The sequence below is a fragment of the Corella eumyota genome, chromosome 1, assembly GCF_963082875.1.
Source record: "Corella eumyota chromosome 1, kaCorEumy4.1, whole genome shotgun sequence".
Lineage (NCBI taxonomy): Eukaryota > Metazoa > Chordata > Ascidiacea > Phlebobranchia > Corellidae > Corella > Corella eumyota.
The window spans coordinates 13,178,917-13,195,938 of NC_137490.1; the positions used below are offsets into that span (position 1 = coordinate 13,178,917).

Sequence of the window (17,022 nt, forward strand, 5' to 3'; positions counted from 1 at the left end):
AATCGATTTTTGACAAAACCATTAAACGCGCAGTGGTCTATAAACAACATATTCTCAAAATACTTATGTAGAAGTTGTGACACTTTTAATAAAATTTGCAAAAATCTCGAAACTATAAAATAAACATTTCATTTTATTCATTTTGGCCTAACTAACCTTAAAGATACAAATTTTTTTTAAATTGAGTAGAATGAAAGTTACAGCAGTTTTAGATACGCACCATATATAGCCTTATGACGTCATCAGTATATTAATATAAGGTCAACTTTAAAAAAAATTCTTTTTAAATCGAATTTTGACTAAACCATTAAACGCGCAGTAGTCTAAACAACATATTCTCAAAATATTTTTTTCATATGATAAATATTTGTAGAAGTTATGAAACTTTTACTAAAAGTTGTACAAATCTCGATACTGAAAATAAACAGTTCATTCGAATCGTTTTGGCTTAACTAACCTTAAAGATAAACATTTCTTTAAAAAATTGAGTAGAACGAGAGTTACTGCAGTTTTATATACTCGCCATATACAGCCTTATGACGACATCAGTATATTAATATTGGGTTCACTTTTTTACAAAAATGTTTTTTTTTTTAAATTGGATTTTGACCATACCATTAAACGCGCAGTAGTCCAAGCAACGACTTTTTTTTTAAATTTTGAATAAAACTGAAAACTAAAAAATAAATTTTTTTTCGATTTGTTTTGGCCTAATTAACATTCAAAATAAAACATTTTTCAAAAATACTTTTGAAGAGAACAAAAAATACAAAACTTTATATCTGGGCCAAACACATACGCGTGACGTCCTAATATTAATGACGGCATTAATATTAGAAACATTTTTTTCAAAAAAAAAAAAAAAAAATTATTTGTTTTTGCTAAGCTAACTGTCAACAAATTTATATTTTAAACATAAATTTAACTAATTTATTTATTTTTTTTTTATTTTCGTTGTACTTAAAATTTTATCTTCGTTGTTCTTAAACCAAATTAAAACTGTTTTTTACTTTTAGGCTCTGGAACAAGAATATTTACTGTACAGTCGGAACAACTACTATTAAAAGTGATGATATCCCTTATTATTATATTGTTTTTATGTTCTTACACTTTTTTTTATTTTTGTTTAAATACGTAAATATTTTTTTGTGATTTACGTTAATTAAAATAATATATAGTAACCAAAGCTTGTGTTTGAAATACGGTTCGGTGGCCCACTAGGTAGAAGTCTTGGTTTTTGATCTTACGTCGTAAGTTCGAGTCCAGCCAAAGATAAACAAAAAATAATATTATTTTAAATTTTATTTGCAAGCTAAGCTAATTGGTGCATTAATTGGTCACGTGACCAATTAGTGACCCTGTGACGTCATGTGCATATTACAAATTTGTAAATAACTTTTTGAAATTTTTTTTTTAGATTGTAAATTTACATTACTATAGTATCAGCAGTGGCCCAATAAACGTATTTTGGAAATATTTTTTTTTAATATTAATATCCATAAATATTATATGCATATTTTATAAAAATCACCAAATCTTACAATTTTAAATTAATGGCCGTAATATAAGCGCATATGTGTAACTCAGCTAATTGTTAAAAAATTAGCAAGAACTCTCAAAAGCAAAAAAATTTGGACAATTTTCCTGTTTTACTAATTCTGACATTGTGTGACCCTGTGAATTCATATGCATAATATAAATTTGTATGTGAGTTTTCCAAAAAAAAAAAATTTAAATTTTAAATAAATTTTTCAAATAAGAAATTTGTAAAAAACTATTAGAACAAAAGTTTTAGCAATTTTTTATTTGTCTATTATGACCTCACTTGACCTTGTTACAAAAAAAACAAAAAAAATTCAAATTTTTAAATTTAATTTTAATCTTACTATTAAAACCGCACTGGTTTAAACAACGTATTTCCAGCTAAATTATCAAAAAAAAAATTTTAACTTTTGAAATGAAATCTGTAATAAAAAAATAAAATTTTGCATACATAAAACTTCTGTAACTTGAATTCTACACAGAATTAAAAAAACATTTTTTTAATGTTATTTAGGCTAAAACAAATCAAAAAACAATTTTTTTTTCAGTTTTAAGTGTAATAAATTTTATATATGTAAATAATTTAAAAGTTTTTAATGTGAATATGATATTTAGACACTCGCGCATTTAGTAAAATTAAAATTTTTTTTTTAAATTTTAAAGTTTTAAAAATAAAATCTACCTAATAATAACATACCGATGACGTTACGCAACTACGTACATAAATAAAACTGCTGTAACTTTTGATCTATTTATTATTTTTTTTTAAATGTCTCTGTGTTGGTTTGGGCAAATCAAATATAAAAAAAATTGTTTTTCAGATTTAAATTTTATGCAAAATATAATAAAAGTGTCATTTTACGTTAAAATTATATAAGTGCTAAATTTTATTTTAAAAATTTGATTTTTAAAAAAAAAATCTCTTTAATATATATGTAATGATGACGTCATCCAACTACTTCAGATCTACTTTTTAGTTCAAAGAAAAAATTTTCTTGAATGTTAGTTAGGTCAAATCGAAGTTCAAAAAAAAAAAATTTTAGTTTTAAGTTTTATGCAAAATTTAATAAAAGTGTCAAAACTTTTGTAAATATTAACAATTTAGAAAATATAACGCTAAAATAATATATAAACCACTGAGCGTTTGTTGATAGAGTTAAAAATTAATTTTAAAATTTTGATTTTTTGAAATAAAATTTACCCAACATTAAAGTACTAATGACCTTATGCAACTACGTAGAGCGCATATATAAAACTGCTGTAACTTTTGTTCTACTTGTGTTTAAAAAAATGTTTTTTCTTGAAAATTAAGAAAATTAAATTTTTGGAAACCCTAATTTTCTAACCCCAATCTTGAATAAACCCTAGCTCATGCAATTTTAAGAAAGGTCGCTGGATTTGTGACGTCACATTGGTTTTAAATTATTTAAAACACATTTTATTGCAATTTTTTATATTAAAATAGTTTATTTAAACTTACCTAAATTTTACTAGTTTAAAATATTTGCACTTTATTAATTATTTTTTAATTACAAAAATATCGAAGAAAAACGAAAAATTTGGTGTAAGTATGTACGACTCAATTAACACAAGGTTATTCAAAAATATTTTTTTTTACTTAAACAAATATCAATTTAAGCTTACTTGAAATTATTTTGTTATTATAAGTTTAATATGTCTGCTGCACAAATCCTTTCCTTCATTCCTTAACATGCTTCTAAAACTATGGTTTACTTTATTTTTTACACGATCACCCTAAAATTGCCAATTTAAATTTAATAAAAATCTCCCCATCAGCTCCTATTTCATTATTTAGTTTATTAATTTAAATATTTCCAATTTTAAAGTACTTTAAACATCCCCAACAACGTTTTTATTGTCGCTTGTTTAAATTCTTATGGTGTTGGGACAAAGTAGTAATTTAAATTGTTATAAAATTGTGATAATATTTTACTTAGCTAATTTAAATTTTATTTTTCTTACCTAATTTAAAAGGTTTTGTAACCATGTTTAACGCAGTAGTTTGTTTAAAGTTCAATAATATTGTGACCGTGTTTAACCCAGTAGCTTATTTTTATGGTATCATGGTAATATTTTTAATAGTAGCTTATTTCAATAGTATTGTGACTAAAGTTTACAAAGTGGTTCGGGTAAATTTTTATGGTATGGTGACAATGGTTTAAGTGGTAGGCAAAATTTGTTTAAGTGGTGGTATGGTGACAATGGTTTAAGTGGTTATATGATCATTGGTTTTATATAGAATTTAAAGTCGTTTTAGGGTTATATGGTAACTAAGGTTATGCAGTTTAAAGGTTTAGGTTTTTATGGCAAAGGAACAATGGTTTAAGCTATGTAAAAGTTTAAAAAAATATTTATGGTGTGGTATGGTGACTAAGGTTTAGGTAGTATGAAGGTTTATTTATTTGAATTTTAATGGTTTAATGACAACAGTTTATAGAAAACATAAGGTCATATAAGTTTTTATGGTTATGTAACAATAGTTTAAGTAGTATGGAAGTTTATTTAAATTGCATTGGTGAAGTGACAAAGATTGTGCAGTCATTTGAGGTTTTTATGGAAAAGCGATAAATGTTTATGTATTATAAAAGTTTGTTTAAGTTTTTGTGGCTAAGTGACAAAGGTTTATCTAGTACAGAAGTTAAGTTAAGTTTTCGTTATAAAAGTGACAATAGTTTGAAGTAATATAGTAGCATGTTAGATTTTAATGGTATTGTGACAAATGTTGAAGTAATATGAAAGTTTATTTAAATTTTTATGGTGAGGTGACTAAAGTTAAAATGTTTTGGTAGTTTATTTTAACAAGAAGTGTTTTTTACATTTTTATTCATCAGCGGAAAAAAAATACACATATGAAGCACAAATAAATATATATATAATACAACACACCTAAGGAAGAATAAATAATTTTTAAAAGTATAAAGGTAAATATGCATTTTACAGTTTTTATCATTGAAAATAAAAATAAAAGAGCAGAAATAAAAAGTCACAAAATACAATATTAAAATATTTAAAAGGGGCAAAAAATACAAAAATCATTATTAAAACATTAATGCATACAAAGGACATAAAAATACAATAACAAAATAGGTGAAATTTAATATTAAACTATAAAATTTTAAATAAAAAATGATGTCAAAAATAAATGCTTTATGAGGTTAAAATAAAAGACATAATTAACACTGTTTTGTTTATATATTGTTTAAAATGTCAAGTTTTACAAGTTTTGTTTCACATTAAAACTTGTGCACATATTGTTTTTTGTTTAAATGTACTGACGATTTTCAATCATAGTACATGTAGATTTGTTCAGTTGCGACAAGGTTGGTAATAGGTATGTACATGATGTGTTTTATTCTCAGTGTGTTTTATATATAAAATAAATTTATTTTGCTCATCAACCAGAATCTAAAAATAAATTGAAGTTTTCTTGTAACAGGAACTCTAAAAATAAAGAAAAATAAAATTGGCCAAAAACAATTCGATGAGCTCTTCGAAAATATTCATCCACAATCTAAAAATAAAAAACAAAATGTTTAAATTTGTTTTTGGCAATCTAACCTGAAAAAAGGCCTGTAAAAAGGTTAGTTGGGTTAGTAAGGCCCCTGTGTGATAAAATTATTGGTTAGTAAAGCCCCTGTGTGATAAAATTATTGGTTAATAAGGCCCCTAAAAATGAAAAAAATATTTGGTTAATAATGCCCCTAAAAATGAAAAAAATATTTGGTTAATAATGCCCCTGAAAATGAAAAAATATTTGGTTAATAATGACCCTGAAATTGAAAAAATATTTGGTTAATAAGGCCCCTAAAAATGAAAAAATATTTGGTTAATAAGGCCCCTGAAAATGAAAAAATAATTGGTTAATAAGACCCCTGAGAAAAAAAATAATTGGTTAAGAAGGCCCCTAAAATTGTAAAATATTTGGTTAATAATGCCCCTGAAAATGAAAAAATATTTGGTTAATAATGCCCCTGAAAATGAAAAAATATTTGGTTAGTAATGACCCTGAAAATTAAAAAATATTTGGTTAATAAGGCCCCTGAGAAAAAAAATAATTGGTTAAGAAGGCCCCTAAAATTGTAAAATATTTGGTTAATAATGCCCCTAAAATGAAAAAAATATTTGGTTAATAATGCCCCTGAAAATAAAAATATTTGGTTAGTAATGAACCTGAAAATGAAAAAATAATTGGTTAATAAGGCCCCTGAAAATGAAAAAATATTTAGTTAATAAGGCCCCTGAAAATAAAAAATAAATTTGGTTAATAAGGCCCCTGAAAATGAAAATATTTGGTTAATAAAACCCATGAGAAAAAATATAATTGGTTAATAAGGCCCCTGAAAATGAAAAAATATTTGGTTAATAAGGCCCCTGAAGAAAAAATAATTGGTTAATAAGGCCCCTGTGTAAAAAATATGGAAGAAATTTAGAAACGCCTGTAAAAAATAAAAATGTCATTTTGGAAAATGACAGAAGCAGAAGATATTAAGAAACGCCAGTAAAAAAACAAAAATTTCATTTTGGAAAATGACAGAAGCAGAAGATATCAAGGATACTAAAACTGAAATATGCTTTTTCTGTCTAAGTTATGTTGGGAATCGCCCACAAATTTATATATTTCATAGTTTGGGTTTCCCCATACACACACTTAGTTTAAGTTGGGTTAAGCTCTTAAACACACTTAAATATAATAGTACATATAAATATATTCTATGCGCATGTTTTTGAATTGATTAACAGTCCAAAAAGAGATACATAATACTACTTTTGTAGTATTACGACACGTGACACTATACTACTTTAACTAATTTTAACACACACTTAGTTAACCTTGGGTTAAGCCCATACACACTTAAATATCATACATGGTGAATAAAATTGCATAAAATACATACACACATAGGCCTAATTTTTATATAAACCCTATTCTATATAAAAAATGATTGTTAACTTGCGCAAAATTGAATTACTAAACCATTAAACAGTCCCGTTTAATAAAATTATGAATACAGAAACCTAAACACACATTGGAACTGTGTCAACTATACTACTTTTATGCGCATGTTTATGAATTTTTTACAAGTCACAATAAAAAAGATACATAATACTATTTTCATAGTATTACAACACGTGATACTATACACCCCTATCCGTCAAAAATACAGTTTATGCGCATGTTTATGAATTGATTATTAGTCATAAAAAATACATAATACTACTTTCATAGTATTATGACACGTGACACTATACTACTTTAACTAATTTTAACACACACTTAGTTTAGCTTGGGTTAAGCCTGTACACACTTAAATATAATACATGGCTAATAAAATACAGTGAAATTGCATAAATTACACGCACATATATAGGCCTAATTTTAATATTAACCCTATCCTATATAAAAATATCTTTAATTTGCGCAAAATTGTATTACTAAACTATTAAACAGTCCCATTCAATAAAATTATGAATACAGAAACCTAAAAACACATTGGGACTGTGTCAACTATACTACTTTTAAGCGCATGTTTATGAATTTTTTACCAGTCACAATAAAAAGAGATACATAATACTATTTTTATAGTATTACGACATGTGAAACTATATACCCCTATCCGTGAAAAACACTTTTTATGCGCATGTTTATGAATTGATTAATAGTCACAAAAAGAGATACATAATACTACTTTTATAGTATTATGACACGTGACACTATACTACTTTTAACTAATATTAATAAAAATAGAAAGGTCCTGAGCTTTTTTGTTGGAGGTCCCGAGTTAATGTTGGGGTTCGGTTTTCTTCAGGTCCTGAGTTTTTTGTCGTGGTCCAATCAATCCATTTCCAAAGTTGTCTTCAGGTCCGGAGTTCTTTAAAACTTAACTTCTCCTTAGCTAGTTGCTAAGGAGACTTTTATGATTCCATCCAATTTCCATTCCTCCAATTTCTGCCATAATTTTTTCACAGGATATAATCCAAATATTATGCATTTGCTACACAAATAAATTTTATTTAGTAAAAGGTATTTATCACTAAACCCTAACTTAATAAATGTCATCGAATGCCGAATATCTACGTCTATGTCATTTTTTTGTGCCAAAAAATTATTTTTTAACTAACCAAAGAAATATAAGATATGTTGTTTAAAATGCCAAATGTTTATGAATGTGCAAACTTATTTCTCTTTATATAATATCCAAGATTTTATGATATGCCAAATAACAATTTTTTGTGACAGAATTTTTTTATAGTTTGAAATACCTTGTTCAACTTTTTGGAAAGTTACCGGAGAGTCAATACAGATTTAATCATGTTCAAATACATTTAATTAATTAAAAAATATTATTTAGTATAATTAATAATGGTTAGTATTACTTCTAAATTAAAAAAATAAATTTATTCTGTTTAATTTTAAAAAATTATTAATTTAAAAATTCACCTGATAAGTTAGTGAAATTCGTGGTCATTTCAGCAATTCGTACTTGAAATATTTTTTCTAAAAAATAAAAAAAAATATTTTTAATCAACTAATAGAACGAATTATTTTATATTCAATACACATAAAGTTTACTCGTCTGCTTACCTGAATGGTCCATCTGTAATAAATTACAACTCCGATTTCAAAAAATTGCCACCAAATACCACGTGACTAACTACGTAGATGTCACGTGAACTAATGCTCGCGTCTCAAATTTGAAAAAAAGCGCTTTTTAAATTGTCACTCAAAGTATATGCGCTTAAATCTTCTAAACAATTCAATAAAATGTTAAATTTTACGAACATACTAATACCTTGTTACAATATGTACATGTTTATTTAATTTTTAAACAATAACTGTAATAACTAACGTCCTAAATTATACTTCAACAACTAACACGTGTTTTCAAAAAGCGCCGCATGTTGCAAAAACCCGAGAACGTGGCAGAGGAATTTCTCGGGGAGGCGCAGTAATCATGACGTCACACCCCGCGCCACGCTGAATGAAAAGATTGCGACACTGGCTTTTTCAAAACGTTATAAACTTATTTGGAAATTAATTTCTGTTTAGTTTAAGCAATTTTTCGCCTAATTAAAAATTTGTTCAGAACCCGGGACATCGTGCTAAAGGAATTTCTCGAGGAGACGCGTTAATTAGGACAAGGATTTCAACATTTCATAACCTTATTTGGCAATAACTCTCCTGTAACAGTTAAACGCATGTTCTTATGACATTTTATATTTAAAATAAAGTTTTAATTTGTCTTTCTTTATTTTAAATACATCTTGCATATTTTTACACATTAAATATTTTTATGTTGTAAACGATTAATTCTTGCATATTAAGTTAAATAATTTTATATATTTATAATTTTTAATATTATTATATAACTTTATCCTCGAAAAAAAGCACGACTTCACGGCCTAAATATATAGTAACATTTGTTACCCTGACACGGTCTCAAGTTTTACGTCAAACTTAATCAATAAAAAAACATGTATTTTTGTGGATATTTTTATTAACGAACAAGTAATAACTGTATATAAAATGAAATCTAACATATTAAATTTGCGATAAATTATAATATTACCAAAATCTTTGTATTAATATCGTCCTTCTTAATTTTTTTATCCTCGATTAAAGGTTAAATGTTGTGATATAATAAGCACTTGCCAAAATTAACTTTCTAAATACTTGATAAATGTTGTTAACAGTTAAAGTCAATTTTTAAAAAAAACAACTATTTTCAAGTTAAATAATTAACACTAAAAAGAAAATGAATTTAATGAGGGTGATATATTTTAATTAATGTCGCGAAGATATGGAACAGAATTAAGAGATGTAGATACCACTTCAGCATCACACCAACAATAAGTAAAACCTTTGGCAACTAAAAGTAAAGAATTTAATTACTCTTTTTGTTAACATTAAACGTACGATAGATAAAAACGAAGTGTTTTAGTCTATTTAAGTATCGTCACGCTATGTGCTTTAGCGAATCTATACATGCGGCCATGCCTTCTATTAAAAAGAGAATTTTAGGTTATATTGGTAAACTGTATTTGGTTAACGTTATTAAGGGTATGCAAAGCATATCAGTTAAAAATTTTAATATAGATATCGCTATAACGTAATAAAATATATTAACGCAATAAAGCTTCACCAAATTAAATATATAAAAGTATGAGCTCGTGCGTTAAGTAAGAATTTATTCAAAAATATATGGAAATAAGAAAAAAAATATATATCTTACCAGTATAAAAATGTGTGTGAGAAATTATAAAAGTAGGTTACTTATCTGCTCATAGTAAATTAATATACCATAATAGTGAACTATTTTAAATATTGAATACAGCAGCTACTTCCTTTTTCTCTCTCTCCTATATAATCGTTTTTTGTATACACGTTCGTGGCATATCGTAGTAACTTGGTTAAATTATGTGATAGGTTTTTATTTTACCAGGCCTTTGTAAATTTTTATCTGAGGGTTCTAAGTCTATAGCGTTTTTTGTTGGTTATCTTTTACATGGGCAGTTGTTATCACAACTAGATAATTACGATGTAGATTTAAACTGTATTAAAGTTTTACAATTGGAAATTTTTTAGAAATAAATAATAGATTTATCTCATTAAATTGTAAAAGTCCTAATTAAATAGTAAACAATGCGAGATCGGCAAGAAATAGGGACGGATTCGGCGGTGACTTTGGTCCGAATGGCAGAGGAAGAGGACATTGAAGAAAAAGTAGTTTTTTTGTGATATAAACTCTTATGTTGTTAAACATTTTGTTAAACATTTAGTTATACAGTAGTGTGTCTATCGTAGGGTATTGGATGTTAAAAATCGATATTTTACTTAAATTTTGTTTATGTTGACTCATAGCCCGATGACGATGACTCAAATTCTTCATCTGAGAGCGTTGAAGTGAGTAGAGACGGTTGGGACAACAAAGTTCAATATATATTGGCACAAATTGGTTTCGCCGTAAGTTTCATTTCTTGTTGTATTAATATATATAAATAATATCACCATATTTCACTTTCCTACTGTTTTAAAATTCATTATTTATAACTGCCTTTATTTTTGTCTTAACCTGCGTGGGGCTTACCACAGGCGTAGTAAAATTTGCATTTTAGCCTATAAATTATTTACGGATGTGCGTACTATTTTAAAAGGTCGGGTTAGGAAACGTCTGGCGGTTTCCATATCTCTGTCAAAAGAATGGAGGTGGTGCGTTTCTTATTCCGTACTTTATTATGTTATTACTGGAAGGCATACCGCTGTTCTATATGGAGATTGCTATTGGTCAACGTCTGAAACGCGGTAGCGTCGGTGTGTGGAATCACATTCATCCTTATCTTGGGGGAGTTGGAATCGCGAGTATGATTGTAAGTTTACGATGAACATTGTTTGTACATACAATTATCTGGAAACACAGCTTATTTCCAGTAAATTTGGTTCTCCCTTTTCTTGTAAATACATGAGAGTGCCCTAGACATTCGCGCAGACCATGTATTGATTTTTGTTTTTACATGGAAATTTACAAGGATTTTTATATGTTAGCATATCCTAAATGAGTACCCTTAACATTTTTTAAAACATTTTTTTTAGGTATGTTTTCTCATCGCTTTATATTACAACATGATCATTTCTTGGGCATTTTTCTATTTCTTTAATTCTTTTCAAAGTCCGCTTCCGTGGTCTTCATGTCCAACTTACCAAGCATTAAATAGTACACTGTCCAACGAAACAGGTATTTTTTTGTTATGTGTACAATGTCATTAACATCATACAATGTTATTATTATTAATATAACCCAAACATTTTTGTATGCCAAACTCTATCAAAAAAAAATAAATTGTGTGTAGCCTACGTTATTAACAACCTTTTTACAGTGGTTGTTGAAGAATGTGCTCTGTCAAGTGCGACTTCGTATTTTTGGTATCGGGATGCTTTGGACATCTCTCCTTCAATAGAAGAGCCTGGGAACGTGGTATGGAGAATGTCATTGTCGCTTGTCGTTGCCTGGTTAGTTGTATTTCTGGGAATGTTCAAAGGAATTAAATCGTCCGGAAAGGTTGGTAACTTTTAACGTAACTTGAAGGTTTAAGTTTGTTAACGTAAATAGCAATGACTTGGCTCAAACAGGTAATTTCATATCACTTGAACTATCATAATTTAAAGCCGAATCACTATTCGTTTTTGTATGTAGGTTACTTAATTTTTGACAATACAGAAGTAGTTATACTTTGTCATTCTCTTGTCAGTCGTCACAAATTTAATCCAGTGTTAACAAAAGCCAACCGTGTTGTATTTGAGAGTTTTCACTTGACATTTTTGCCCTTGTATTTTTATTTTAAATCAAGTAGATCAAACGCACTTGAAAAACTCGTTTCCAATTTTGTGTTTATAAACGCAGTCGTGGAAAATTCCATGATGGCTATCAATAACTTAGGCACATGACTGTGTGTAGTACCAAAAAAATTTGAGATCACCCAAGGGCCTCATTCATAAATGAACCTATGTTTACGTTTTTATAAGAAACTATAAATCAAGATTGTAAATATTTTGAATAAGCACGACACATCCCATTACGTGAAATGTGTGGGAGAAGGACGTTGTATTAGTTAACCAAAATCGTTTGGTAACCCGAGATTTCCCTTTTGTTGTACATCCGGCAGTTGGTAAAGGCTAATACCACTACATAATATGATATAGTAACTCTATTTTTTTTACTCCGGTCACTTTATTATGGTACCTATGCGAAGTTTTTTTGTTGTCATTAAAGGAAAACAACACGGGAATTTTAAATTGTAGACGTGCCTAATTTGTTATAAATTGCTTTGACGTACTAAAAAAAATTCCGCAGGGATTACTTTTTTTGATGTTTATGAGTCAACGTTTATATATTATAACGCTTAATGTTTGTAACGCGTCATGTTATATATTTAAGAAACGTGGAAATAAATACACGCCTAAGGGTACTTATCGAAAACTAAATAGAAGCATGCTTTACTTAAGCTAAATTTACTATAACAATATTTAATTTACAATCAATATTTACAATAATACTACTATACTGTTGTTATCGCCGCGATGACTCACTTTTTAATGAATAGGTTCTATAAAAGGGGGCCTACGTAACGTTGCGTCATTCATTCTAATAACTGTAGTAATGGAATTTATTGGGTATTTACTTAAGATTTCGTATAGTCACGGTCTATTGTTCATTTTCGGGTTAACGGTTCTAGAAAACGTTTGTTTAATGTATTTTTTAAGACTTGTATAAACCAAAAATACGTAAATCTTGTCAGGTATACATCAATTTAACGATGAATAAAAAGCTACAAGACGCCTTTGTGCATTTTTTTTACTTTTTTTTATTCAAATACCGTCTGTAATGTCGTTTTAGATTTTCCCTGGGGCGATAAATTAATGGAAAGTAATAATAGCTTACGATGTGATTGTGAGTAACTGAGCCATATTATTATTCTTTCACCAACCTTTTTTTTAGTGCATTTCTCCTTCAATGTCATACTTAACGTACCTTTCAGTATTTTAAATCTATTTTAAGGCTCTAAATTTTAATCCATTATTTTACAGTCTAATAAAATATAATAATTACTTAGTTCGGATAGGTTCAATCGATTTTTAAAGTTTACATAATGTGTTTGGGATAATTAGTATATAACCCTTTTGTTAATAGCATTAGAATAAATTTTTGTATTGTTTTTTGTTGTTCTAAATTCTATGTATTGGTTTTTAGATAATCTACTTTAGCGCTACTTTTCCCTACCTCGTGTTGCTGATATTCTTTGTTAGGGGAATAACCTTGGACGGAGCGGTTGATGGTTTGGGATATATGTTTTCGCCCGATGTAAGTTAAAAAAATTATCGCCCAATTGCCATTCAAATCAAATTCTATTACATTAATGATATAGCTATAGCTTTACCAATGGTTTATAAATGTAATATTCATTCAGATAATTGTATTAGTTTAATATCTATAAACAAATTTACTTTACAAAATCTTTGGTATTGCTTTAAGTTGTCTCGACTTTCGGATCCAAATGTTTGGAGGGATGCTGCAACTCAAATCTTTTTCTCCTTGGGCTTGGGTTTTGGAGGCGTAATTGCCTATTCCTCATACAACGATGTTAAAAACGACTGTAGGAAAGATGCCCTAACTGTTTCGGTGATAAATTGCTTGAGCAGTTTATTTGCATCAGTCGTTATCTTTTGTGTTCTAGGATTTAAGGCTCATCACCAGTCTATGCTGTGTATAGATAGGTAAACAACATTTACATAATACTTATAGTGTAACAGTTGAAAATTGTTCAGTTAAAACTGCTTATTTCAAATGCACAATAATCTACATTAATCTATCACTTACAGAAATATAGAAAAGATCCACACTTTCTTTTCCACGCATCATAGTGAACATACTCTCAACCATGCCATTTCACTGATGGGCAGAGAAAATTACGATACTTACTTTAATATTATCAACTACACAGTTCATAAAGAAAATAAAACTGAACTGATGGTGTACCAAGTATGTTTCTATATTTATCAATATGTTTCAAATTACTGTTACATTTTTATGTAAACAAAGTAACTTTTTTTGTTTCCAGGGCTGGATTAATATGACTTTTGAGGATTGTTCAATACAAAACGAGCTACAAGAAGTAGGTTATTTAATTTAAAAATATAGATTAAAAATATTGGGCTAATTGTTAATGCTTACGACGATATTTTAATAAATGCTAAGTTCCTTAATTTAAAAATATTAATTTTAGGCGGTATCTGGACCTGGATTGGCCTTTATTGCTTTTACTGAAGCCATGATCCACATGCCAGGCGGTCCTTTCTGGAGCGTTATGTTTTTCTCTATGTTAATAAACCTCGGACTGGGCTCCATGTTTGGTACATTGGAAGGCATAATAACTCCACTCCGTGACATCGGCTTAAATATTAAAAAAGAAGCGATAGTTGGTGGGTTAATTTACTTTTATTATGTATGCAATGACATTATTTAACTAGCTTAATATTGCTCTATGGTCTCTAGCTTATAAAATTAATTAAAAAATGAAGACATTTATTAAACTTGGGATTATATTAAAATTCACATTGTAAACTAGTCATATTATTTATGGTCTGTATTATTTTTATTTTAGCTATTTTATGTTTGGTGTCTGTTGGAGTTGGGCATATATTTACACTGCGTTCGGGAATGTATATTCTGGATATTTTTGATACTTACGCGGGAACTTTGCCTCTACTTATGATCGCTTTCTTCGAAACGATCGGTGTTGCCTGGGTTTATGGTTTTACCAAGTAAGAATTTAATTTTGTTGGAAGGAGTACCTGTTCGACTTTCAGTTATTGTTTATTCACTTTTGACTTAATTCAAGTATTCTGTATTTTAGCATATAAAATCAAATTATAGACTAAACTATGAATTCAATTTAAATTTTTCGGAAGTTATCATTTTTTTTATTTCAAATTTTTAGATTCTCTGAAGACATTGAGTACATGTTAGGTAGTGGTCCTGGTTGGTATTGGAAGGCAACATGGTGTGTTATCTCACCCTTATGTATGTCAGTTCTCTTTGTTTCTTCCATTATTAGCCTAGCGGTTTCTGCACCTCAATATAAACGATACGACGCCATTACAGGTATGACTTTACATAAAAATCTAATAAAGCTTTTTAATTTTAGACTTGAATAATCTTTATTATGTGGTTATATAGTTAAACACAAAATCTGAAGATTTAACATAACAATAATGACTATTCAAAATTCAAATTTTCTTTATATTTTATCATGCTATAAACTTACAAGCTTATTTAAATTGTATGTTTAAATTTGGGGTTTTATTTTCATATCGCTTTTTGCCATGGCAACGGACACGTAAACACATATTATTGACTAAAATCACCCAAAAATAAAAAATAATGACAGTGACAGTATCGTTTGATCTCTATGTTTTTATTTAAACAATGCTTTCCTGTTACACATTTTAATAAAAACTTTAAAGCAGATACACATAAGACAAAATTTTAATAAATCCAGATATAAATTATTACCTTAAAGGAAACCACATTTGTATGCATATACTAAAAATATAGGTTAAAGTTTCAAAACGTAAAACTTTTATGTTTGCCTGACCTCTATTTTTTGTTAACTAATAATTACAATATAATATATTAAGGTCATCCTTAGAGACTAAACCTGTCGAATTTTGACAAGACCAATATTGATATACTTTCGTTACTTAAAATTATTAACTTAAAAAACAAAAATATTAAAAATCTTTGCAATTTTTATGTTTTTTTGTTACAGGTGTTGGAGATATTAAAACAGATTATCCACCATGGGGAATTGCACTAATTATTCTTCTCATATTTGCGAGTATTATATGGATTCCAGTCATAGCGTTTTTAAGATGGAGAGGTAATTTTTATTAAAAAGGAATCATATTTAGTTTTTTATTATGTAACATCGAAATAGTAGTTATCAAGATGTTCCCAATTTTAATAAAAAAAGAAAATTCGTTATCGCTGTTTACGCACACTTTTAAAAAAACACAGAAATTTACCCTTAAAACAATTCCATGAATTATTTATGCTCAATGACGTCATAAGATTCTCTAAAAATAAAGTGACTTGACAAAATTGCTTGTATTTGATAATTTCCGAAAGCTGAAATTAGTTTTTAAAATTGCTTTTCTGTGTATATGAACGTCAAACATTTTTATTTTTTACAGGTTTCTTAAAGTACATTAGTGTGGATTCTGCAGGCAAATCAAAACCAACAAACTCGTATTAAAAAAGCCAATCAAACAATAAACTGTGTTGCACAAAAATGCTTGGGCTAATACAAACTTTTAAAAATCATTAGCAAAAATTTGTAAATTTACGAATTTTAAAAATATTTTGCAAAATGATATGATTTTTTACATAACATTTGGTGCAAATTGTTATCAAATTGGTGAGGGTAAATTTAGATTGTATTGCGCGGCAAAAGCGCTAAGTATGGTAATTTGTAAAACATAATGGTTAACATGAACAACAAACCAATAGAAACCTATTTAAATCGAGCTAAAGTTTCGTTTCTTTTATTTTGAGTGACTAAAACTTTTTCAGACTAAAACTTTTCAAAAACTTTTTATTTTTGCTTTTAATTAGGAATTTTTTGGCAAACTTTTAATCATCGTTTTGTATTTTTATTGTATATAGGCGATAGTATTTATTAGGCTACTATGTCAATTTATGCTACATACGATACTATCGATACACAAGCATTCCTACCTATAGAATAAATATTTTGTGTCTACTTATTTTGCTTATTGCTATTTATTTATTCTTGTTTAAAAATGTGTAATTTTGTAATTAATAGAAAATCGTTGTTAAAAGCTTAATGATTGGATTAACTATAAAGTTAAATTTTATGGTAGTAGCCTAGTCGAAACAAGGAAAA

At 27.8% G+C, this 17,022-nt stretch overlaps 1 protein-coding gene across 1 annotated transcript; it reads left to right on the forward strand.

Moving 5' to 3' along the window:
• Nucleotides 1–10,146: 10,146 nt before the first annotated feature.
• On the forward strand, nucleotides 10,147–16,957 carry LOC145763707 (sodium-dependent neutral amino acid transporter B(0)AT3-like). The gene is made up of 14 exons (XM_082575214.1): nucleotides 10,147–10,285; nucleotides 10,424–10,525; nucleotides 10,717–10,929; nucleotides 11,153–11,294; nucleotides 11,437–11,618; nucleotides 13,308–13,418; nucleotides 13,590–13,831; nucleotides 13,937–14,096; nucleotides 14,176–14,229; nucleotides 14,341–14,536; nucleotides 14,719–14,878; nucleotides 15,055–15,218; nucleotides 15,886–15,996; nucleotides 16,310–16,957. Exons 1-14 carry the CDS (start codon nucleotides 10,205–10,207, stop codon nucleotides 16,369–16,371), a joined length of 1,980 nt encoding a protein of 659 aa, XP_082431340.1. The 5' UTR covers nucleotides 10,147–10,204; the 3' UTR covers nucleotides 16,372–16,957.
• The last annotated feature ends 65 nt before the right edge of the window (nucleotides 16,958–17,022 follow it).